General features: G+C 37.7%; 1 protein-coding gene across 4 annotated transcripts in view; it reads left to right on the top strand.

Annotated features, from left to right (window-relative positions):
- Positions 1 to 27,291, top strand: part of LOC150091163 (growth factor receptor-bound protein 14-like) — a 452,305-nt gene that overhangs the window by 284,874 nt on the left and 140,140 nt on the right. For all 4 annotated transcript variants that reach the window (XM_090382372.1, XM_090382364.1, XM_090382349.1 and 1 more), the window contains 3 exons: positions 3,674 to 3,833; positions 9,353 to 9,483; positions 27,084 to 27,173. In XM_090382372.1, the coding sequence (XP_090238498.1) occupies positions 3,674 to 3,833; positions 9,353 to 9,483; positions 27,084 to 27,173 (381 nt within the window). The remainder of the gene's footprint in view (positions 1 to 3,673; positions 3,834 to 9,352; positions 9,484 to 27,083; positions 27,174 to 27,291) is intronic.

Raw genomic sequence — 27,291 nt, 5'->3', positions numbered from 1 at the left:
GCTGAGAGAAAAAGTTTACATCGGCCAAAATTAGAGAATCTCGATAAAGTGTTGTACGAATGGTTTTTGCTAAAAACGATCAGGCAATGTCTGGGCTGATGCTTATTGCCAAAGCAAGGTCTTTTAAGGAGCAAATGAATCAGAGTGCACATTTAGTAATGGATGGCTTAGGAATTTCAAGACTCGTCATGGTGGTATTAGACAGTTAGATATTGCTGGAGAAAGGCAGTCAGCTGATACACAAGCAGCAAAAGAATATAGCGCAACAATTTGAAAAAATTGTATCTGACTATGACCTAACAGCCGATCAAATTTATAATGCTGATGAAACAGTGGTATATTGGAAGTGTTTGCCCACAAAAACATTGGCTGGAAACCAAGCACGAAATGCAACAGGGGTTAAGCTAAATAAGGAAAGAGTAACCGTTCTTATGTGTGCTAATGCTTTAGGTCAGCATAAAATTAAGCTTTTAGTGATTCTAAATTTCAGCACCCATGGGCCTTTAAAGTAATTGTGTACTTACCTGTGACCTATAAAGCCCAAAAGAATGCTTGGATGGACAGAGATATATTTTGCGATTGGTTTGTTCATGATTTTGTTCCATTAGTTCGTCAGAACTTGAGAAAATTGGGGAAGCCTGCAAATACAAAGTGCCTGCTACTTCTTGACAACTGTAGGGCCTACCCGCATGAATCAGAATTAGTGTCTGAGTGCGGAAATATTTTTGCATGTTACTTGCCACCAAACATAACATCATTAATTCAACCCATGGATCAAGGAGTCGTTGGGAACTTTAAGTGTCACTATAAAAATGATTTTATCACGAAAATGATGCATTAGAATGTCGACCCTTCAGAATTTCAATGCAGTTTTACAGTCAAAGATGCAACATTTTCACTCACAACTGCATGGAATTGGAGTCAAGCCTGTAACTCTTTTAAGAGCGTGGCAAAAGTTATGGCCAAACGTGATATTTGCAGATCTACAATCTGATCGAAACAAAGATTTTGAAGGATTTCGCATAATGCTGAAAGCACATGAAGTGAAAGAACTGATGGAAACTTTTAAATTGTGTGCGGAAGACAACCCTCTATGCAAACTTAATGCTGATAATATAGAAGAGTGGATACGCATTGAAGATGATGTTGAAGTTGCAGTGACTTTCACTGATCAAGAAATTATTCAAAGCACTGTAACTCCTGATAAGATAGAAGAGAATATTCAGAAGAACTGGGTGAAGAAAACGACAAAGTTGAAGAAGAAGAAGAAGAAACGATATCTTGGGCTACTGCAGAAAAGTCCACCGAAACAGTTATTAAATTTATGGAACAGAACCACAGCTTCAGTCTTCAGGACATCATGCATGCACACATGGTGCACAATAATTTTATCATGAAGAAATTACAAAATCGTAAACAAGATGATATACGAAAGTATTTAAAGAAAGCAATAGAAGTGTCAAGCAGTGCAGCAGGTAGAGTAGAAGCTGCAAGTGTTCCATCCACAAGCAGTGCAACAGATACAACAGAAATCGCGGAAAAGAATGAATAAATATTTGTTTGTTTTGCGAACTTTGTATTTTATATGAAAATGTTTCGTTAATAAACTAAAAACAAATAATTAATTTATATAAAATATGTATCTTTTGCTTTCTTTTACATTGTTAATTTTTAAACACGATTTAAAGCATTACACGCGCTTTTTTTGTGGTGAAAATTTTTATGTTTACATCTTTGTCAGGTGTTGTCTTTAAAACTGCTCATTTCGATAAATGAAGCATGCTTTATTTGCTAATGAATAAACTGTCAAAATTTACCTGGTTATCTCTTCTTTATTGCATCTTAAATTTGAATTTTAAAAGTACTGCCTGAGAATCCGGATTGACCTAGTCCCCGAGCAATCCAGATTTTCGGACTTTTACTGTATTTTATATATATATATATGTGTGTGTGATGTAAAAGTTAGGCAAAAGTAATAAAAATAAATATATGAATATGAAGCTATCATTAGAGGCAGCAAATGTACATCCTCCACATGAAGCCTAATTATATCTGATAATTAAAATAAATATGATATTTAAAATAAAAAACATCAGCCAGTAGTACGGCAAAAATGCAGAGCGAAACAAAACGCAAAATAATATAAAATAAACAAACAGGGAAGGGAAAGTAGAGATAATAAGACAAAAAGGTAGTCGATAATCCCCTGTATAATTTAATCATTAAACTCAATTAATACAAAAAGTAAATTTAAAATAATGCCAATTATATATAATTTAGCGGTACCCCCCTCGAAGGTACCAGTTCCAAAAGACGTGAAATATCACCAAAAAGGGGTTAAAGAAACCACAAAAACTAAAATATCAAAATAATAGACTGACCATTATGCCCCATATCGACAGAGGACCACGAGTCCAATAATGGTCATGGAATCGCTGCATTTCAATCGTCATACAAATCATCACAAAGGCAGAAATATCGAAGAACCGAACCACACTTCCATTCCCCGATAGATCAACCAATGCAGAGGATTTGCATGGCGGTGGTCCTTATATAGCGAGAAATAATCTATAGAACAGACAGCACTCTTGATCAGAGCCACACCACTGACATAATGCAAGCTTAAATAATAGAAAGGAGAAGAATAGATGGCGGCACAGGCGCTGCTTATTTAGCATATCAACCCACTACTACCACTAATTTATATAATGTGATGTAAAAGTTAGGCAAAAGTAATAAAAATAAATATATAAATATGAATATGAAGCTATCATTAGAGGCAGCAAATGCACATCCTCCACATGAAGCCTAATTATATCTGATAATTAAAATAAATATGATATTTAAAATAAATATATAAATATATATATATTTTTTTTTTGGTTAGTGCTACCATAAGCTTGGTTCCTTGTTAGCATTATTTTACCGATGCTAATTGATTTTCTTTCCAGATTCAGTGTGGTTTCCTGAGGAACTGGTCTACTTAGTTGGACCGTTTAATTAGACTCAAAATTAAATATTTTAGAGATTGATAAAATAAGGATGTTGCCATACAAACTGGTCTCTCATCAGGTGCCAATGACCAGGATTGCAAGTGTCCCTATTTCTAATGTAAATCACAAGCCAAAGGGTAAAAATCATAAACATAAGTAATAATGAGAATAAAACTTGGTTACCAAATACTTATGTAATGGAAAAAATCAATCAAGCACCCACTTTTAAATGTCTTGAAACCTTCTGCTTGCCAGAATATTCTCAGAATCAAAATGATGACAGAATGTAATGTGATAGCTTACAGTAGAGAATGGTGTAAGATTGCCTTCAGAATAGAGCTTACAAGAATCTGTATTCTGATGGTAACTTATACTGTAAGGAACTGAATTATTTTGAATTATCTGTGTAACTTTTATTTAGATGCTTTATACAAACATAATAGTGCATGTAGTTATGTGCAGGCATATACATGCATTTGCTAAAAGCATAAGAGTACTTTGTTTTCCCCTAGTATTACAAAATTAGGTATTTAAAGTTTCCTTCACAGACTATGCAAGCATATGCATTTGGCTGGAATTATGGTTATGTTCTACAAATCAGGCTCATAACATTTTTAAAAAAAAGGTTATTCAAATTATGTAATGTTACAAAGTTCATTTTTATATAAACTGTTTTTCAGGTTACCCTAAATTTTTACCTTGAGGATGGAAGCCACCAGCGTCTTGTTGTAGAAGAAAATCTTAGAGCATTGGACTTGTGTTATTTACTTGCTTTGAAGATTAATGTTTCGCGATCTCATACCTGGACATTAGTAGAGCAGCTAGCAGATCCAGGAGTTGGTAAATAGCTCATTATGCTGTTGATTTAGTGATTTTTTTTTTTTTTTTTTTTTTTTTTCCTGTATCATATACTCTGTAAATTTAATTGATTAAGATTTACTGTAGCATGTAATCTTAATTTTTATCATGTTGAGGGTCATAGATATTTATGAAGTGTGTCCAAGTACATGGATAAGTGGAGATAGAAAATTAGCAAAGGGAATTTTAAAATTTGACATCTGCTTTTGGATCCCAAGCCACATTGGGATTATAGGTAATGATCTGGCAGATGCTGTGGTCAAATCAGCACAGCCCCAGAACTATCACAATGTGCCAGTCCGTTATAAGAACTACAGGTAGATAATAATACATAACTACACTCCCAGTGACAATGATCACTGCATGGACAAGTCACAAATTATATCAGATTAAGCCTCCAATCAGAACATGATAGTTTAGTCTGTGAAGAGAAGTTGTTCTTGCTCTTCTCTGTGTAAGACACAGTCATTTCGCTTGTTCTTTTCTGTTGCTGAAGGCTCTCTGTGTGCAAGAACTGCAACATCTTTTTAACAGTCAAACACATTTCATGCAAATGCCCTTTTATAGATGAATGTCAGCTATCCTTTACTGCTTATAATCATCTGATTGAGCCTTATATCCTTAGTCAGATTTTGTCTGATAATGATACAAATGAACAGTAAAACAAGGTTATTGGTAACCTATGATGATAGATTACCATGTCAAAAAGTACATATGTATGATAAATTTAGCCAAGTAATAAAAATATAATGCTAAATACATTTCAGTAAGCTCAAAGTTTTAAAAAAACTAATACTGAATTGAATTTTATTTTATATTCCTAGAACATTATTGTCTTCATTGGTCATGTACCAGAAAAACCAAAATCAGTCAATTAACGTTTTTCATTAGTAATTATTTATGTATACTTTACCCTTTCACATATCAAGGCTAACATTGCTGAAGATCAGGTCTGCTTAATGCAGTCCACAATAACACACAGCCTTATTCAGTAAACCAAGCACAAATTGTATTAGTGACCTATTATATTGCCTCTAGTAGGTAATCTTCTGCTCCAGCCCCTCTCACCAGTGCCTCATCTAATCTTCTATTAGGTGGGAAACTGGTGAAAAGAGGCTAGAACAGTTTTTTTCTGGAATGTTTATGGATTTGCCTTACAAGAATAAGGGTGGTGATGAAAACAAGGCCCATATTTCTTTCTTTTAGTAGTTGGTGTGCCTCCTCATCTCAGATATGGGAAGTAGTTAGTAGCCTTCCTACTGATGATCACTTCTTGTTGATTACTAAGCAGTCACTCATACAGCAAAATATCACTAAATATGCAAACTGCACAACACACTTGACTGCCTATGCAGAGATGTTCTCAAAAAAGTACAAAGCAGGTTATAAAGGAATCCTTAATTATTGCCATTACAAAAATATATACTTCCCTACCATTAATATCCAGACAGCTGCATCATATCTACAAATAGCTCTTATTTACTGAAAAACTAATATGTGCTGAAACCTTCAGCTTTTATGGCAGTCTCTAGTCTCCTTCAATTTTTTTATTTTATAATTGACCTCTGAAGTTTTCCACCATTTGTCCTTCAAAGCAATGACCATTTCAGCTCTGTTTTTTTGAGCAGTCTTTCAGAACACACACACACTCAATGATTCAATTTATCCCAGTAGTTCTCTGTATGATTCAGGTCAGGTCTTTGGGCTGGCCACTCCAACTTTTCAACGCTCGTGTCCTGAATACCAGTCCATCGTAATGTGAACAGTGTGACGCGGAGTGTTGTCCTACTGATACAGTGGGAATGGACCTTCCCAATGTGTTGCCACAATGTAGGTAACACATTATTGTCTAGCTCAGCAGTTCCCAAACTACTGAGATTTACAGATCCCTTCAAAAATCAAAATAAGTTTGCGGACCCCTACGTGTGTATATATATATATATATATATATATATATATATATACACACACATACACAGGGTGATTCACTACCAGTGCGACATCCTCTAATAGCTCTTGGGTTGTGTGTGCAGAAAATTAGGCCAGGCTTTGTCATATGGCCTGCTGCATTGCTGCAAACTATCAATGTAACCTGATCTCGTGCCGCCTTGAATCCTGGGGCCTTCTTCTCTTCGATGGTTATATTGCTGTGCTGAGGCATAATGCCGTCTCATTGGCATTGAAAACCTCTTCAGATTTATATCCCTTTTCCTCAATGAGCTTCTTGAGTTGCACAGGGTAGGCCTTAGCAGCCTTGTGATCAGCTGAAGTAGATTCACCCATAATCTTTACATTACGGAGTGAATAACGCCTCTTGAATTTCTGGAACCAGCATTTGTTGGCAATGAAAGTGGTTTCTGCAGTGCTGCTGGTACAGGTGGTTTGCTGCTTAAATCTGTTGTAAAAAACGAGGGCCTTAGCAGAAGTCATACTAATGTTCACAAGCAAGTTTTTCTTGTGCTGATCTTTGATCCAAATGAACAGTGCAATCTCCATTTTTAACATCACTTTATGATGTACATAAGCTGCGTATTTAGCAGTAAGAATTCTACCAGTTTGCATTGTCTCTCTGATCTCAGTTTCTTGTTTACTTATGTATCGTACTGTACTTTCATTGATACCAAACATGCGGCCTACGACCAGTGAGCCCTTCTCAACATTTATCTAGAATCCGCACTTTCTCAAACAAAGTCATCACTTTCTTGGCCCTTTTAGGCTTTTGTCCATCACTAGATGCACTTCGTTTAGAACTTATTGGTATTCACATAAGCACAGGTAATATTTTAAGCACAAGTAGCCTAACGCAGACACACCCACAACACATAAAGGTCACAAGCTGTCCTACTCGGATGATGCTTACTGCGTGACTGAAACAAAACTATTACATTAGGGTCATGGTAATTTCTTACATATACCCGTGCGTATTGTGTCTGTAAATTGCATGTGTTCTCTGGTCGATTTGTCTGTTTTGCCGGACACTCCCCCCCCCAGCTTCTTGTGGTGGGGAGTGAAACCTTTATATCTACACCTGAGCCCAACTAACTCGGCCACAGTGAACAAAGCCCATAAAAGTTTCTCGCATCATTGACGGGATTCAAACCTGGGCCTTTTCCACTTGGTGTGGGGAGAATGGTGATTGATACCACTGTGCTACCCGTGAGACTGAAGACGCGCGTGCCCCACCATCACTCAAAGTGAATTCAGTGAGCAGCAGCCAAATTTTTAGTATGATATATTTCACAACTGCCAATGTAAAAACACAAATCTGCGAATACAGATTCCGTAAATATGGAGAGACCCACTGTATTTTTTAAGAAAATAAACACACATTACTAAATGTAATTCTGAACTTTTCGCAGAGCCTCTGGAACTGGTCTACAGGCCCCACTTTGGGAAACACTGACCTAGGTAGATCGTGGTTTTGTTCAAACCAACCAATAGTCTTAGGCCAAACATGGAAAACAGTGCCAGACCATCATGCTGCCTGTGCAAAACTTTATTGTTGGGATGATACAATCCAGTAGGTAATTTCTCTAGGCATGTGCCATACCCAGGCATGACTATCAGATATGGTAGACCATGTACAGTGACATGTCGCTCCAAAGCACAGCTTTCCATTTCTATGGTTCAAGAATAGCGGGCCTTAACCAAGCTAGGCAGTGTCTGGCATTAATTGTGGTGGTTAGTGGCTTGTGGATGGCTGCATGACTCTGGTAACCCATATCATGCGGCTTTACATGCACTGTACTTGTACTGACATGTGTCCCAGTCATCTCACTGAGGACTTGTGTGTGCTGCAAGCGTTGACATGGGTTCTGAGTGGACGATTCTTTGCAGGCCCCTCCTTAACTTTGAGGTTTTCTGGGCAATTTTGTGATGGTTTAAGCATGTTTCCATTTGCAGGTCACATCAATCATCGACTCAGGGATCTTCAGTGTCATTGAAGTGCCATATACAGACTGATTGCTTATGTGCCACCCTATTATCATAATGTGCTGGAAGTCTTAACTCTGTCAATCACAGCAGCTTACATTCACAATCATATTACTGTCTCCTTGAAAGCCTATGAGCATATTTCTAGTTGTCTAACACATGGTTCTTGGGTAGAATGTGACCAACTATCCATAGAGTAGTGTCTGGATATTAATGGTAGGGCAGTGTATACATGCATGCATTCAAAATGCAGGAGCACCTGTAAACTTGGAAGTAGGATGACCATCCATTGTTTAGTCTGGACATTACACTTTCTGGCCTGTTTTCAGCAGATTAAAATAACATCTTCAAAACCAGCATTTTAAATCCAATGAGGATATTCAACAGCTAGAAAAAATATGGTTTAGGTAACAGGATGTAACATTGTACCGCAACAGTATGGAAAATCTGATTGTATGCTATTGGCAAGTACCTAAATAAATTTGAAGATTATAAGGAAAAGTAGTTGATATGCCCAGCCATCTGTACGTACCAATATGTGTACAAGGCAATAAGTTTACTGCTAGGGGTGGGCTCTGAAGTGGTTTTTTTCATGGAATTATGTTTTTCACAAATGCTTTCGTTATGTTTTTCATTTTGACTTTGTTTTTCAATGCCTGATGGTGAAATAAAACTACTGTCAAAAATCAAATCAGAATTAAAGAAATTCGTTAAAAAAAAACTCACTTGTGCTTTTTTTTTTATTAAAGCAATAACACCTTCTTCATCTATTTATCACTTGATTCAATTTCATTGGAATTCCATAGAACTTAAGTTTCTTTAAGCCAAAATTGGACAATGGCTGACATGTGCGCACTCCTCCGAATTCAGATCTATTTTCAGCTGTCATCTATTAATAATTTGATCTACTATTAGATAGAAATACAGATAAGAGATGGCAGCATGTACTGGAAAACTTCAGCATAGCTCTTACATAAGTGGACACATTATTTGAAATGATCTTGAAAAAGGTAAATATATGTGCATATTCATTAGAGCACACGCACACACATGAAAAATATAAATTTATGTGTTATTGCCAAAAATAAAAGTAAAGTTAAAACAGCCATAAAAGAAGAAAATTCGAAAGCTGCATACACCAAAGAATGAAATGACTCTAAAAAATATATTAAGCCTAAATCTTAATTTAACTTTTAGTATACTTCTGTTTCTTTGATTAATTTGAGTGATTAATACTCATAATGTTCTTCTACCTCAAATGGATTGGGATTGCATTGGATGGAAACTGCCTCAGACAACACTTTGGGCTGACATTTAGCCACTTTGAAGTGTACTATTTTTATGAGGATACCATGAAATATCCTAGTGCACAAATTCTTGGAATAATTAGTTCACTAGGATGTATGAAGAAAAGTATTTATAAGGATATTTTTTCTTAACCTTCTTCTGAAATATGGGGATGTGAAAAACACACAGGAGATAAAATTTGCAGTTTAATATTGTAGTTCTTGATACAATAAGACGTATAAAAGTACATTATATTCATTCTTCAATACTTTGCACTGTAGAGAGAAGTTTAGAAGATCATGAAGATATACTCCAAGTATACAGTTCTTGGGGACAAGAAGGAAAGGCTAGTGAAAATAAATTTATATTCAAACAAGATTTTCGCAAGTATGAATTCTTCCCTAGCCCTGAGGTATGTTCTTACATGTAAAAACAATTCAGTTTGTGAGCAGAGATATTTTATGGATTACATTGATAAACTTAATTTAAATAAGATAATGGGAATAGTAAGATTCTTACATATTTAATGTTTGTATATGTGTCATTTTTATGCAGTGCAAAAATAAATTAGTAATGCCACTTCACAAAACAACTGGACATACTGAAGTTGCATATCTGTGGTTGTGTTTATTGACGAAAAAGACATGTTCAGTAGTTATTGATAAATGTAAAATGGGCAAACAGGGTGAGTGTCTAGATTTCATGTGATAGTGTCCTTTCTGGCATCTGAGTTAGCAAGATACATTGCTATCTGCCACTCTTATGTAGAAGTTTGTAGAAGTCTTCAGTGATCACGGTTATGGATTCATTTGGTACTGATCCACTGGGGCTATCTTGATTTATGTTATTACCCTGTAGTGAAATTCCATGGGAAGGTCTGGGTAGAATCAAGCAGTTGCTCTTGGCAGTTTAAGATTTTTGATCCGTCTTATGGCCCTTCTGATTTTTGCCAGTTGAGTAAGCAATTCCTCTGTGGCCACCTACTTACTGCATATGATTAGCATTAGCAAAGGCACATGATGCAAGAAAGCAAGCTTATATAGCATCAGCCAAAAAAACCCCTTATTTCACCCATCCACTCGCTCCAAATGTTTGTCAAGTTCTGCCTTGAATCTATTTAAGCTATCAACTTCTACGACAGATGGAAGTTTGTTCCAGCAATCAACCACCCACTAGCTAAAGGCAAACTTCCGCACCTCTATCCTACAACCGTCTTTCCTCAATTTGAATTTATGCCCTCTCAGGCGATTATTCAGAGCAAGAGGAAGAATCCCATCAGCATTGAGCATGCTCAAGCCATTCAAAGCTTTATACACCTCAATCAGATCACCTCACAGGTGCCCAGTCTCCAGACACTGTAATTTGCAAAACTTAAGTCTTTCTTCATAAGAACAATCCTTTGTTCCATTCACTGCCTTCTCTGTACTCGTTCCAACAGCAATACATCCTTCTTAAAATGAGGCCTCCAGACCTGTATACAGTATTCAAGATGTGGTCTGACCATTGCCTTATACAAGGGGATAATCACCTCCTTATCCCTGCTAGAAAAATTCCTATACATCATTGACAAGACACCATGAGCTACTCTTGCAGATCATCTTCACTGCTCAGAAAACTTCATATCTGCCTGCACAAGGCAGATATGAAGTTTTCTTATGCCCCAGGTCCTTTTCATTCTCTACCACTGTCAGTATGGTACTACAGAGTTGATACGTTACTCTGGGATTACTGCTTCCCATATGTAGTACTTTACATTTGTCAATGTTAAACTTCATTTGCCACCTCTCAGCCCATCTGCTCAACTTTTCTAGATCCTGTTGCAGCAGTGTACTGTCATTAGTGTCATTAACAACCCTGCCAACCTTCATATCGTCTGCAAATTGGACATTAAGCCTGATATACCATCATCAATATCATTTATAAATACAGAAAACAACAATGGACCCAAAACTGAACCATAAGAGACTCCACTAATAACATTAGTGGAGTCCCTCAGGGTTCAGTGTTGATTACTCCCATTGATTACCACACTCTGTCTTCTCCCACTCAACCATCCCTTTATCCATAGTAGCAATTTCCCTCCAATGCCACACTGCTCCAATTTGTGCAGCAGTCTTCCATGTGCAACAATATGAAAGGCTTATTCTACGATCCAAATATATGATATCAAAGTTATTCTTTGTATCCAGTTCCTTAGTGACTACATCATAGTATCCAATCTAATTAATCAGACAAGACTTCCCCTTAACAAACCCATGCTGTGTCCGACCTATAACTGAAGTCTTGTCTAGATGATCCTGCAATGCTTCTTTAACCAGTGCCTCCATTAATTTCCCTGGAACAGAAGTTAAACTATCAGGTCTGTAATTACCTGTGTCTCCCTTTGATCCTCCTTTGTGGATTGGGGTCACATTTGCACATCTCCAGTCCATGGGTACCTCCCCTGAGTCCAAAGAAGCTCTCATAATTATGGCTAAGGGTTTGCTTACTTCCTTTGCTGCCTTCTTTAATATAACTATATAGATCCCATCCACCCTGGGTGCCTTTTTATGTTTATCTTCTCTTCCTCCTTCTTTTCCTCCAACAATTTCTCCTCCTTGACCTGTGAGTTTAACTTCTGTTCCAGGAAAATTTAATGGAGGCACTAGTTAAAGAAGCACTGCAGGATCATTTAGACAAGACTTCAGTTATAGCTCGGACACAGCATGGTTTTGTTAAGGGGAAGTCTTGCCTGACCGATTTGATTGGATACTATGATGCAGTCACAAAGGAACTGGATGCAGGGAATAACTTTGATATTATATACTTGGATCTTAGAAAGGCTTTTGATACTGTTGCACATGGAAGACTGCTGCACAAATTGGAGCAGTGTGACATTGGAGGCAAATTGCTGCTGTGGATAAAGGGGTGGCTGAGGGGGAGAAGACAGAGTGGTAATCAATGGACACTGCTCATAGTGGACTAATGTTATTAGTGGAGTCCCTCAGGGCTTAGTGTTGGGTCCATTATTGTTTTCTGTATTCATAAATGATATTGATGATGGTATATCAAGCTTAATGTCGAAGTTTGCAGACGATACAAAGGTAAGCAGGGTTGTCAAGGACACTACTGACACTATGCTGCTGCAACAGGATCTGGAAAGGTTGAGCAGATGGGCTGAGAGGTGGCAAATGAAGTTTAATATTGACAAATGTAAAGTACTACACATGGGAAACAGCAACCCCAGAGCAACGTATCAACTCTGTGGTACTACACTGACAGTGGTAGAGAATGAAAGGGACCTAGGGGTGGTTGTGCAGGCAGATATGAAGTTCTCTGAGCAGTGCAGACAGGCTGCAAGAGTAGCTCATGGTGTATTGTCAATGATATATAGGAATTTTTCTAGCAGGGATAAGGAGGTGATTATTCCCAATGGTCAGGCCACACCTAGAGTACTGTATACAGGTCTGGAGGCCTCATTTCAAGAAGGATGTAGAGCTGCTGGAACGAGTACAGAGAAGGGCAACAAGATTAGTGAATGGAACAAAGGGTTGCTCTTACGAAGAAAGGCTTAAGTTTTGCAAATTACAGTGTCTGGAGACTAGGCACCAGCGAGGTGATCTGATAGAGGTGTATAAAGCATTGAATGGTTTGAGCATGCTCAATGCTGATGGGATTCTTCCTCTTGCTCACAATAATCACCTGAGAGGGCATAAATTCAAACTGAGGAAAGACAGATGTAGGATAGACGTGCGGAAATTTGCCTTTAGCCAGCGAGTGGTTGGTTGGTGGAACAGACTTCCATCCCTTGTCATGGAATTTGATAGCCTAAATAAGTTTAAGGCTCAGCTGGACAGGTATTTTGAACAAACAGAGGGGTGAAGTGGAAGTGGGGTTTTTTTTTTTTTTTTTTTGGCTGATGCTGCATAAGCTTGCTTTCTTGCATCAAATGCCTATGCTAATACTTTCCTCTCAGTTATTACAAAATCATCTAGCTCACTGCCAGAGTTTAACTCACATATGGCATTCCCCTCCCTGAATAACTCCTCATGTGTGAATGTAGATGCAAAATACTCATTTAGTTTGTTAGCCACCTGAGCAGGATCATCAACAGTTGAACCATCAATATCCAGTGAACCAATCTGATTCATCCCTTTCCTTCTAGATTTTACACAGGTAAAGAACCCTTTGTTGTTTTTCTTTGCATCTTTTGCCAAAGATTTCTAATGATCTGCCTTTGCCTGCCTAATCTCTTTTGTGACTTGGTTACAAACCAGCTTATATCTGTCATAGGCTTCCATGTCACCCATTAATTTATATGTATCCCATGTATTTTTCTTCTCTGCCATATGTCTCATTAGTTCATCTGACATCCATTTAGGCCTAAACCTTGAACAAAATTTCTTAGTTGGTATGTAGAGCTTAGTAGCTTCCAAGATAAATTCTTTGAATGCATCCCATTTTGAATTTGCTGTTGAATTTAAATAGAATTTAAATACTGTCTAGAATTAAAACCGTATAGAATTTAAATACTGTCTCAGAGCACCGTAGTCGCCTTTGCGAAAACAAAAACCCTTCCTTTTACCCCTGATGGTAGTTATCTCTTTGAGTAAATCGCACTTCAACACACTGTGATCACTGCCACCTAGTGGTTCCTTTATCTGCAGATTCTTAATGCATGAGATAGAAGTATTGACTTGCCAGCCCGTGGAGTAGTGGCAGTCCTTGTTAGAAACAATGTTTGATCGAAGCATATTATCCTTCTGACCCCTTTTGAAGTAGTGACAGTGCACATTGTAATTGACATCACCCTTATAATAGAATCTATATATATATATATATATATTCCTCCTAATTTTTCATTCTTTCCAGATCTATAAAATCTATTTTATCAGTTACCATCGCCATTTTGTGTACTCTGAGACTTCAATGCCCAACATCCTCTGTGGGGATCTCCAACAATGAGAGAGAGAGAGAGAGAGAGAGAGAGAGAGAGAGAGAGAGAGAGAGAGAGAGAGAGAGAGAGAGAGAGAGAGAGAGAGAGAGAGCGAGAGAGAGAGAGAGAGAGAGATAAGCTAATAGACCCCTTTCTTGATGCTTATCAACTTATCGTTTTGAACACTGGTGAACCTACTTATATTCATTTTTCGACAGGATCTATGAGTGTGATTAGCATTAGTAGAGGCATATGATGCAAGAAAGCAAGTTTATTCAGCATCAGCCAAAAAAAAAAAAAAAAAACCCTCTCCCATTTCACCCCTCCGTTCGTTCGAAATACCTGTCCAGTTGAGCTTTAAATTTGTTTAGGCTATCAACTTCAACAACAAGTGATGGAAGTCGGTTCCACCAACCAACCACCCGCTGGCCAAAGGCAAATTTCCGCACATCTATCCGACATCCGTCCTTCCTCAATTTGAATTTATGTCCTCTGAGGTGATTATTCTGAGAAAGATGAAGAATCCCATCAGCATTGAGCATGCTCAAACCATTCAAAGCCTTATACACCTCTATCAGATCACCTCGCCGGTGCCTAGTCTCCAGACTCTGTAATTTGCAAAACTTAAGCCTTTCTTCGTAAGAGCAACCCTTTGTTCCATTTACTAATCTTGTTGCCCTTCTCTGTACCCATTCCAGCAGCTCTACATCCTTCTTGAAATGAGGCCTCCAGACCTGTATACAGTACTCAAGATGTGGCCTAACCATTGCCTTATACAAGGGAATAATCACCTCCTTATCCCTGCTAGAAAAATTCCTGTATATCATTGACAAGACACCATGAGCTACTCTTGCAGCTCGTCTGCACTGCTCAGAGAACTTCATATCTGCCTGCACAATTACCCCCAGGTCCTTTTCATTCTCCACCACTGTCAGTGTAGTACCGCAGAGTTGATACATTGCTCTGGGGTTACTGTTACCCATATGTAGTACTTTACATTTGTCAATGTTAAACTTCATTTGCCACCTCTCAGCCCATCTGTTCAACCTTTCCAGATCCTGTTGCAGCAGCATAGCGTCAGTAGTGTCCTTAACGACCCTACCAACCTTTGTATCATCTGCAAACTTAGACATTAAACTTGATATCCCATCATCAATATCATTCATAAACACCGAAAATAACAATGGACCCAACACTGAACCTTGAGGAACTCCACTAATAACATTAGTCCACGTTGAGCAGTGTCCATTGATTACCACTCTCTGTCTTCTGCCACTCAACCATCCCCTTATCCATAGCAGCAATTTGCCTCCAATGCCACACTGCTCCAATTTGTGCAGCAGTCTTCCATGTGCAACAGTATCAAAAGCCTTTCTAAGATCCAAATATATAATATCAAAGTTATTCCCTGCATCCAGTTCTTTTGTGATTACATCCTAGTATCCAATCAAATTGGTCAGGCAAGACCTGCCCTTAACAAAACCATGCTGCGTCTGAGCTATAACTGAATTCTTGTCTAGATGATCCTGCAGTGCTTCTTTAACCAGTGCCTCCATTAATTTACCTGGAACAGAAGTTAAAGTAACAGGTCTATAATTACTTGTGTCAGCCTTTGATCCTCCTTTGTGAATTGGGGTTACATTTGCAGATCTCCAGTCTATGGGTACCTCCCCTGAGTCCAAAGAAGCTCTCATAATTATGGCTAGGAGTTTGCATACTTCCTTTGCTGCCTCCTTTAATATAACTGGATAGATCCCATCCACCCCAGGTGCCTTTTTTATGTTTATCCTCAACAATCTCTCCTCCACTTTCCTCTCAGTTATTACAAAATCATCCAGCTCACTGCCAATGTTTACTTTACCTACATCATTCTCCTTCCTGAATAACTCCTCATGCGTGAATGTAGATGCAAAATACTCGTTTAGATTGTTAGCCACCTGAGCAGGATCGTCAACTGTTGAACCATCAATATCCAGTGGACCAATCTGATTCATCCCTTTCCTTTTCGAGTTCAAGTATGTAAAGAACTCCTTTCTGTTTTTCTTTGCATCCTTTGCCAAGGATTTTTCGTAGTCTGCCTTTGCCTGCCTAATCTCCTTTGTGACTTGGTTACAGACCAACTTATATCTATCATAGGCTTCCATGTCGCCCATTAATTTGTATGTATCCCATGCATTTTTCTTCTCTGCCACATGTCTCATTAGTCCATCTGACAACCATTTAGGCCTAAACCTTGAACAATATTTCTTAGTTGGTATGTAAAGCCTGGTAGCCACCAAGATTAGTTCCTTGAATGCTTCCCATTTTGAGTTTGCTGTTGGTAACATCATCAGTTGGTCCCACTGTATAGAATTTAAATACTGTCTCAGACCATCATAGTCGCCTTTACGAAAACAAAAACCCTTCCCTTTACCTCTGATGGTAGTTACCTCCTTGAGTAAATCCCACTTCAACACACTGTGATCACTGCCACCTAGTGGTTCATTTATCTGCAGGTTCTTAATGCATGAAGAATCACTACTGATAATCAGATCAAGAGTATTGCTCCCTCTTGTTGCCTCACGAACATGCTGATGTAGAAAACAATCATCCAATAAATCCACAAAAGCCTTGCTAGTGTGCGAGTGACCAACCCACAAATTCCAGTCAATATCTGGGAAATTAAAATCCCCCATTATAAGACTCTCTGATTTACTGGCCCACTCTATTTCCCTGTACAATATATTATTATACTCATCAGAGTCATTAGGCCTATAGCACACTCCTACTCTCAATTTTGATTTCCCTATGCTTATGTCACACCAAACTGACTCGACACTGCCCTGTCCATCGATGTCAACTGGCTTCACTTCCTTTGACTTTATGTGTTTCTTAATTAATAGCATAACCCCTCCTCCCCTCCTGTCCTGTCTATCCTTTCTATATACATTGTATTCCCCAAATTCCAGTTCCGCATTACTTATATCTGTATATCTGTGTGACACCACGTCTCTGATATCCCAACAATATCTGCCTTTGATGTTTTGAGCAATACCTCAAATTCATCAAATTTATTTACCAAACTCCTAGCATTGGTGTACACGCAGGTATACATGCACCTGTTTCTATTCTTAGCTACCCTAACACAACCCATGTGTTTACTTGTAACGCAGTGACTACCAGCAGTCTCTGAAATATCCCGCATCTTGTTTTTCAGACTTCTGCTCATTTGAATAGAAGCAGTGCAAGAATCACTTCCACCTCTGCCAGTGGCTACTGTTAATCTATTAGTCCTTGTATCCCCCCCAACCAACAGTTTTCCGACCCACCTAACACTGCCTCGACAGCATCAGCAAAAATTCTTGCACCCTTTCTATTTAAGTGTATCCCATCCCTGTAGAAGCAATCTCTCCTGTTAACAAGTACAGTCCAGGCTGAAAAAAATTCTACCCCTTGAGCCTTGCACAATCCCTCCAGGGCCGAATTGATCGACAAGGCTCTCATCATATACTCCCTCCTATCGTGTCTGGGCAGAATTGCAGACACTTTCAAGTTCAACCCTAATTCACGGCTTTTTTTCAACAGTGACCTGTACTTGCTAAGTAATTCCGCCGGTCTCCTACTCTTAATATCATTAGTGCCAACGTGTACAACTATATCACCTTTTGTGCCCTTAAAAGATGATATCCGCTCTACAACGTCATCAACCTTTGCCCCTGGCAGACATACCCTGGTCCTATTCCACCTATCCTTTTTACAAAGCATGTTCCCCGTTTCCCTGACAATAGTCACCAACAACTACTAGTTCCTGTGGACCAGCGCATTCTGCCTAGGGGGCTGCCCCTGTGTTGCCTGATGACCAAGTGCAAGCTCTGGCGTTGATGTGGGCAGCTGAGAGCTTGATGGGCCCCTCAATTTATTTCCTTCGAGGGCATCCACCCTGTCCTTCAAGGTCTCATAAAGGCCCATAACAACGCTGAGTTGTCGCCTGATTTCCTTGCACTCCTTACATCGTGCACACACAAAGACATCCCCCTTGGCAGTATCATGTCCCGTACCCGACTGCTCCGCAAACATCAAGCAAACAGTGCATTTTAATAGATTGTGATTCAGAGGGCAACTGCCCCCCTCAGTTCTCCCCTGAACCACAGCGCTCCCATTAGCTTGAGCCTTTTGCTTTGCTGCTCTGGTCAGAGTCATGATTCCAATTTAATTCAATAAAATTTAAAACAAAAATTAAATCCTTAGTTATATCCCAAAACAGTTATGTTATATATATATATATATATATATATTTTTTTTTTTTCGGTATCTAGTGTTCCCTTTATACAACTTCCGTATCATGTGTACCACTATAGTTATGTATTAATTATTTGTTACGATTAAGTCGTTATATATATTTATAGAGTTAAAAATACAATTTAATTGACAATAAAGTTTATCAAGATTAATAGATTTACTGATTAATTGACAATATTATATTATGCAGTATACTACACTAAGCTTATGCTATCGTGTAAAAATGGCGGGAATTCACGAACGGTATTTCTACGGACTCGTAAGTATTGATTAGCTTCCAAATCTCGCTATCTCAATTTAGAATAAACTAAGGATCCTGACTAGGTCTATAATCTACTTATAGAAGATAATTTGATATAACAATTGGTTAATAAATCGACTAAATTTGGTTAAAAGACCTCTCGTTCAATTTGTAACACGTGGATTGGATACCGTTACCGATACTAAGTAATATCTACGAAATCTCTGTCTAAGTTAAACTTTAAACTAAATATCGTAACTAGGAATATAAAGCTACTCTAGAAAATAAGTTAATGTGACAATTTAAACTAATAAAGCAGAAAATAAATCAGGAAAAACTCTGTTTGAAGAGCTTTAAGGAGCAATGTCTGCACAGATAGACCTGATAGACAGATAGATTGATAGACCTGTCAATCTGTTCTCCCTCCATATATACTATTATGGAGTGGTTGTACTTGAAAACCCACTAAACAGTGATTACCTGCCGATTCTCTGCAAGCTCCAAACATGGGCAAACTCCCCTTAACTACATCGCTTCACTTGGAAATTTGATATGGCACACTGGAATGAATATGGCTCTCGTTTCTAGTTAGATGGTAAAATAATCCAATTCCAGCCTATAGACAATGTCACAGAACATGAAACTAATCAAATATTGCAAGCTGCTACCTCTGCAATACCAAAATCTTTACCAGGGAAACGGAAACATAGTAATTATTGGTGAAATCAAGATTGTACACACACACCAAACAGGAAAAAAAAATAGAGCTTGGAATTTATTTCATAATTTCCCCACAACTAGCAACCTAATTAACTTCAAAAAAACTGAAAGCCAAGTTCTACTAAATAAGAAGAAAAGCAAAGAAAGATGCCTGGATTAGCTTTTCCTCAAGTACAAACAAGGAAACTGACAGCAGAACCATGTGGAGGAAAATGCAAATGCTTAATGGAAAATATGTTCAGTCCCCAGCTACAGTACTAAACTGGGAAGGGAAGGAGTTGTCATCATTGGGAGAAATAGCAAATGCCTTAGCAGAATTATTTGGCAGTATATCAGCAATATCCACCTAACCTTTCAATGAATTAAAGAATCTACAGAACAGCAAAAGATTAATTTTTCTACAATAGTTTCACACCCATACAACAAGCCATTCATATTAACAGAACTTTTAGGGGTGCTCAATAAAACATTCAGTAGTGCTGCTGGCCCAAATGGGATATATAACAACAGAGCAAAAGAACTTTGTTAAACTATTACAACCAAATATTCTTAGAAAATATTTCTGGCATCAATCTCCTGGTATCACTCAATAGTTCTAGCCCTCCCGAAGACCGGAAAGATCATACCTTTCCATATAACTACAGGTCGATTCCCACTAGTTTTTTAGGTCAAGTCCTGGAAAAAATGATTCACAGGTGGCTGACATGATTCCTGGAAACAAACAACTTGCTAAACAGTAACCAGTGTGGGTTTCAAAAAAATTGGTCCATGTTAGATGTGATGATAAAAGCAGAAGCAAAAATCCGTAATGCCTTCATTAGGAGACAACATCTGGTCATGATTAATCTCGATATCGAGAAAGCCTTCGATATCACCTGGCAATACAGTGTACTTCAATATCTTCATTCGTTCAGTTTGAGAGATCAGTTACCCCAATTTATACAAAACTTCCTATGCCACAGAATGTTTCAGGTTAGATATATGAACAACTTATTCAGATCATTTTAACAAGAGGAGGGTGTACCACAGGGTTCCACTCTCAGTGCAACATTATTTGCAATAAGAATTACAAAAGTGACATGGGATGTTATACCGAGTCCGGTAGAATCATACATGTTTACTGATGACCTCATTATTTCTTGTCAATCCCAAACTATGAACACCATTGAAAGGCAACTTCAAATTTTCATAGCTAAAATAGAATCGTGGGTGTTATGGAATGGCTATTCCCTAGCAGAAAAGAAATCTATTGCAGTTCACTTCTGTAAAAATCGCAAACTACATCTGGATACAGAAATATATTTAAAAAACAGCCTGATTCCTGTTACCAACAATTTAACGTCTCTTGAGGTTATACTTAGACAATAAACTAATTTTGCTACTCATATAGCTTATCTTCGGACGACTTTCCTTAAACTGAACATCCTAAGAGGTGTCTCTTCTATGTGCTGGGTGCTGATAGAAGCTCCCTCCTACATTTCTGTTGAAGTTTAATAAGATCACGCTTGGATTATGGATCACCTGTCTATGACTCTGCTAGGAAATGTTCTCTATTACGTCTGAACACCATCCAGCATAGTGCTCTTAGGACAGCTGTGGGAGCCTTTAGAACATCTCTGGTTCACAGCCTGTATATTGAGGCAAATTAACCCCCTCTGTATCTCAGGAGAATATCCTTATTGTGTAATTATGCAGCAAAGATGTAAAAGTATTCCATCCCACCCCAGGCATATCTGTTTGATCCTCAGTATGTTCTGCTATATCACAATAAACCTAATGAAAACTCTCACAGGGCTTCACCTGCAAGGCCCTGTGAGACAGTTTTCATTTGTTTTCATAAACTTGGAATATATTCTGAAAGTTAATGTCCCAACTGAGCATGAGCTCAGCTGGGACATTAACCTCTTTATGACATGTCACCTCTTTATGACAATTTCTTTTTAAGATGGGGAAAATCCACCAACTTTCAACAACTCCATAAAGCACACTCCTTGGAAAACTCTGAGAAAGTACATATCTATACTGACGGCTCCAAAACAGATACAGCCATAAGTGCTCTAGCAGTTTAATCCACCTTCTCAGTAGTAGTGTATCTATACCGCCGAATTATTCACAATAAAACTAGCTCTTAGATAACATAAACAGCCATCATATCAAGCAATCTTTGATATATACAGATTCATTAAGTGCAATCTACTCCATTCAATCCATTTTTTCTATCTCTCATCCCATCCTTAGAGATCCAATCTAAATTATGTTACTCTCAAACAGTCAACCAGAAGGTTACCTTCTGTTGGATCCCTGGTCATGTTGGCATCCCAGGTAATGAACATGCTGCTAAACATCCTAACACTGGATCTTCCTTTCAACTGAAGGTGCCCTACACTGACTTCAAATCCTTTATTAAAACAACATGTAGAAAAAAATGGTCCCAACTCTAGCAAACTCAAATCAATAATAAACTGCTGCAGATGAAAAAAAAAGGATCACAACTGTGGGCATCTAGTTTCAGGAGATGCAGGTGAGAAGTGATTCTGACAAGACTCTGCATCGGTCATTCCCATCCAGCTCATCTGTATTTTACTTATTGGTACATCAGTGTTAGCCGACCGGGCTAGCCGAGTGGGTAAAGTACCTGCCCGGCAACCCAAAGGTCGCGGGTTCGATTCCCGCCTGGGCTTGGATCAAAGTACTGCAAAAAAACCTTGGGAGGTGCAATATGGCCACAGAAGCCGATGCGCCAACAACTACCAAAAAAAAAAAAAAAAAACATCAGTGTTTCTTTTGTCAGTCACAGCTAACAATAAAGCATATTCTCATTGAATGTCCCTACATTCAACTATCTGAAAATCCAGCTTTAGTTCCTTATCCAAATTCCATGAACCCTTACCTTATCACATATTCTTGGCAATGATGAAAATAAAATTTTGACGAACTGCGCATGCATATTTTGTAGTTGGTGAACAAAAACTCGAAGGTATCCGCTATCACTTAGAAGCAGTTTCAGGTTTGTATCACTATTCATGGAGTACACGAGATTTGTGGACACCCTGTACATTTGATATTCCTGTTGTGGTATTTTCTGGCGCAAAAGCTACTTAGGCCATATTGCACCTCCCAAATTAATTGAATCACTTATGATAACTATACGGGGAGCAGTTAGAAGCGGTCATAGATTTGAATTTGTTTTAAATAGAGAAAGAATTCAGAGAGATTTGCATCTTTACCTATGATACTATTGGGAGAGACAGAGGTTATTGTAGATCTGAAATGATACTGAGAGATGTTCGTCGGGCATTGTTGTACAAGTTACATTCAAGAAGTATATGTTTTACTATAAGTGGTTGCGAGCAGTGCGCACATTGCGGAGGATCATTTCCTGTAATCAGGTAGAGATGTGTGAGGTGAGTATGAGCTTCGGGTTCTAGCTAAGATTACTTTTTCTGTTCTATTTTTAGACATTCCTGTGTATTCAGTAAAAATGCTATGTGATATTTGATGTTACTTATGTAACTGCTTAAGCGGTAATGAGCTCCAGCTTTTTCATTGAGGGATGATGAAATTTTCCCATGCCATCACATACCACTTTCACTCGGCAGTGAGAAATGGTGATTATTTAAATAGCAATATACGAAGTTTGCTCGTGGTTGCAGATTTTCCTTTGGATTTTCCTAGGTGTTACATTGCTTGCATGCTAATAATTTAAGAAATGATTCTTACTTTTGTGGCAGGTCTGCATGCAGAAATTTTAAATGGGGGTGGGGATTTTAATCCATTAAAGGATTGAGGGTGATATCCTACTACATTAAAAAAATTCTATATGAGCAAAATTGATGAATATGGACTAAAATTAGTAAGCAATCTTATTATCCATAAAGAAAGCATTGCCAAAATTAAATCCTCTAAACAAAGCCATTATTCATTTTGTCTAAATAATTTTAGAAAAAATTGATTTTGTGACCTCTAACATAAGGACACTGTACACTTACTACTTTCTTTACAGTTTCCTGTGTAGTGTAAAATTTTAAAAGATAAGAGCAGAAATAATTGAATTAAAATTGTTTTTACTGAATGTTGTTATTTATTAAAAGTTAATTAATTGAAATACATATGTACATTGATAATCAATTTAAAAAACTCTGAGTAAGCAAACGGTTACAGTGAATTTAAATTTTCTGAATTATTGAAACTAGCTACACAGACCTCTGTAAAGCAGACACCTTTCTTTCGACACCAGCGATGTCCACTTTAGAGAGGTTTCTGTATTTTTCTCAAGTATATTTGGTATGCTGTTGTAATTTAGGAGAAATTCTTCCTTTGCTTCTTTTAGCTTATTGTCAATATTTGATTTGTATATTCTTTCAAAATTACTCTAGTTATGTGTTCAAAGTAGTCTCTATATCGTTTTGATTTTTTTGCTTTAAAGTAATTGAATAGTAATAGGCTTAAGTATTATTAAGTAATACTGAATTAAGTAATAGGCTTAATATCTTTAGCCTCAAAGGCTTTTCTTTCAGCTAAGTCCAAATACTTTTTTAAAGAATATCAATATACAACTTATTACATGTATATTTTTTACCCAAATATATATCGTTGCTCACCTTTTAAAATCCAAGGATTTGTTCATCTTTATCAGATAAAAACAATTCAGAGAATTCATGGGAATTAAGTTTTTTGGATTACTCTTGAGATTGTCAATTTCTTATAACAAATATGCTCCCATGAAATGGTAGCAGATTAATGAATTTTCAGTACAGTATTAAAACAGATAAGAAATGGCTCAATGGCATAATAAAAGCTTCCTATGTATGCCTATAGCATCAATAAGTGTCATAACCTGTGCCTAGGGGTTTTGATTTTGAGACTTCTAACATAAGCTGATGAATTTGATTACTTAGGGTCAAGAATAAATAAAAATAGTGACTGCTCAAATGATGTAAGGAGACAACAGGCAATTGCTGAAACATTGGTCACTGATCTGACAAAATTATGGAGAGATCGAGGTCAGCCCTAAAGACGAAACTGAGAATCATTGATTCATTAATTTTTCCAGTTGCCACTTATGGATGTGAAGGATGGAATCTGAAAAGAGTTGACAGGAAGAAAATTCAGGCATTTCAAATGTTGATGTTACAAGAGAATACTGTGTATGTCTTACTTGGATCGAAGAACAAATGAGTGGGTATTGAATAAAATTGGCAGGCCCAAAATTCTTCTTCATAGCATCAACAAAAGAAAACTCGAGTTTTTTGATCATATAGTAAGAAGGGAAAACTTTCTGTTGAAGAATATAATGGAAGGAAAAATCAAGGGGAAGAGGTGCAGAGGAAGACCTGCAACTAGGTGGAAGGATGGCATCAGTGAACTTATGGGCATGACACTTTGCGATGCAGCTTGTAGAGCATATGATTGATGCAATTGGAAGAATTTGTTGGTGGCCACAACAGCTCCTCAGGGAGCTATGTGACTGGAAGAAGAAGATCCACCTCCACAACACCAGATAGGAGTTTACTCCAACCATGAAGGCAAATTTCCACACATCCAACCTGCAACCTTCCTTCCCCCCTCATGAATCTTGCTGCTCTTTTCTGTTCCAGCAAAAATATTTGTAAATCATTGTGGTCATAAACTCTTTTGATCCTATGTGGCTAATTGAATTATAAAGAGTCCCCCCCCCCTTTCTGTCTGCTTGTATCTGCAACTGCTGGCTTCTAACTTAGCTCTTGTTTGCAGGTGAGGCATTTTTTACATGAATGTAATTCTGTACTGTGACAGGCAAACTTGCATACTATGTTACATGATACCAACAGCAGGTGGTATCTATGGCTATTGTCTTAAGTAAGAAATTTGGAACTGATATCTTGAATAATTATCTTATTGGCTCTCTACATGTTGCCTAACCATCTTAGAGCAAAACCTATGTACACATTTTTCTGTATAATACTACCCAAGTAATGGTATACATTAAATATTTCACAATAACTCTAGAAGGGGTATTGTGAGATTGGAGTGCTGTTATATTTCATTACCAGATATTTACATGCTGAGAGAGAGAGAGAGAGAGAGAGAGAGAGAGAGAGAGAGAGAGAGCCAACATTCATTCACATCTACTGTGGCATATTTAACACAAGATGCTGCAGTGCTGCCTTACAAGAGAAAGAGTCAATAGAGAGGTAATAAAAACTAATAATTTTAATCATCTGTTATCATGCATTTGTTGTACTAAAGTCACAAATGTAAATCAAACTCAATGATAGAAAACTTATGCAAGGTGTGATTGAAAAGTTCAGGTTCAGGCTCCATCTGAACAGTCAAAGTTCTGACTGTTCAGATGGAGCTTATTCAAAGTAGTCTCCTTTATGCTGTGAACAGAGTTCAGTGCTTCTGCAACTTCAGAAACATTCCTGATTGGCTGTTCTTTTGGAATTGCCAATTGCTCCTGCATCATGTTCTGGATAATTTCCCCAGCTGTTTCATCTGTGACCTTTCAAGGGTCTTTAAGCTTGGGGAAATAAAAAAAGGGGAGCTAAATCCAGTCATTATGGTGTGGGTGGGAAGAAGGCTACAGTGGTGGAATGCTTTGCAAGTAAATCTTGAATGGAAAGTGTCGATTGTGCATGAGGAAATGGCAACATCAGTACATTGTCCCGATGTTGGCATTGGAGAAGATGGAATCTTCTGTTAATAGTTAAGAGGGCTGGGTCTTTGTTTCTGGGTCATAGCTATTCACCCATGATTTGTCACTAGTAATGATGAAAGAAACAAAGTGTGGATCAGCAGCAGAACGTTGATGAAGATCCTGAAATGTGAGAACTCTCCACTTCATGATCATTGGTTACAATGAGACTTGGCTTTAATTTATCACATTCCAAAATATTCTCTAAAATTGATTGACATGTCCTATAAGAAATGACAATTTCACTAGAAACTTCACAGATAGTTAAACATCAGTCAGTCCTGATCAGTTCATGAACAGGTTGGTTGATTAAATCATTAGATTTTGAAATTGCAGGGTTGCAGAGCAAGGATCACCTTCAACAGACTAGTAACCATCTTTAAACGTGAAAAGTCACATAGCGGCGCCTCCGTAGCCAGGTGGGAAGGAGCAGCAGTGCATAGCACACGCTTCTTGATTAGACCGGAGTTCGAGCCCGTCACCACCAAATACGGAGAATGCGGAAAGGTCAGGGAATGACCACCGCATATCCCGGAGCAATATGGCCTTAGTTGCTAATGCTCCTAAAAACCAAATAACAAACAACAAACAAAACAAGTCACATAGCATTTTCTCCGAAAGCTGTTTTTAACATTTCACGGCTTCTGTTATACTTCTAATTTGAAACCAAATTCAGTGTGAATTTGATGCTCAGTAAAATCACTCATTTTAAAATGTAATGAAACACACAAAACACCTTCTATTCGCTATATATTAATTCAGCCTGATTGCACATAAATGGGTGCTTCATTCATTACTGTGTCTAGATGAGTTATTAAATATGTGGCAAGTTGCAACTCACTAGGTCACAATTTCAAGATGCAAAGTCAGTCCCTGAACTTTTTGATCCCACCTTGTATTGTTTTTCCACATCTCAATTGGTGGTCCATGAACTAGAAGTTCATGGGCCACCAATTGAGATGTGGAAGCACATGAACTAGAAGTTCATGGGCCACCAATTTTTTTAGTTATAGTGTAAAAGCAATGCTTTTTTTGAGGATCCACATTGATTAGGCATTTTTATTTGTTGTCTGAGGTCTTCCCCTAAATGCAAAAATTACTTAAGAATCACCCTGTATATAATTAAAGATATTGTTCTAGATGGGAATTGTCTATATATAACTTTTTTTTTTTTTTTTCCAGCAATTTTTTTTACTTGACATGCTTGACCTTAACATGCAGCTGGACTGCCTTGCAGAATCAACAGATCTGTCAAAACTCATAACACTTCAGGTAAGAAGATAAATATATAATATCTGCTAAATTCTTCAATATTTTACAGTTTTATTATAAATGCCATAAAGAGAGGGTAAATATCATAATAATGACTGAAAGTAACTCTCTTTAGAAT

This window comes from Mastigoproctus giganteus, chromosome 1, assembly GCF_048544385.1.
Source record: "Mastigoproctus giganteus isolate SK-2022 chromosome 1, ASM4854438v1, whole genome shotgun sequence".
Taxonomy (NCBI): domain Eukaryota; kingdom Metazoa; phylum Arthropoda; class Arachnida; order Uropygi; family Thelyphonidae; genus Mastigoproctus; species Mastigoproctus giganteus.
This window is presented reverse-complemented; position numbering and strand designations above follow the sequence as displayed.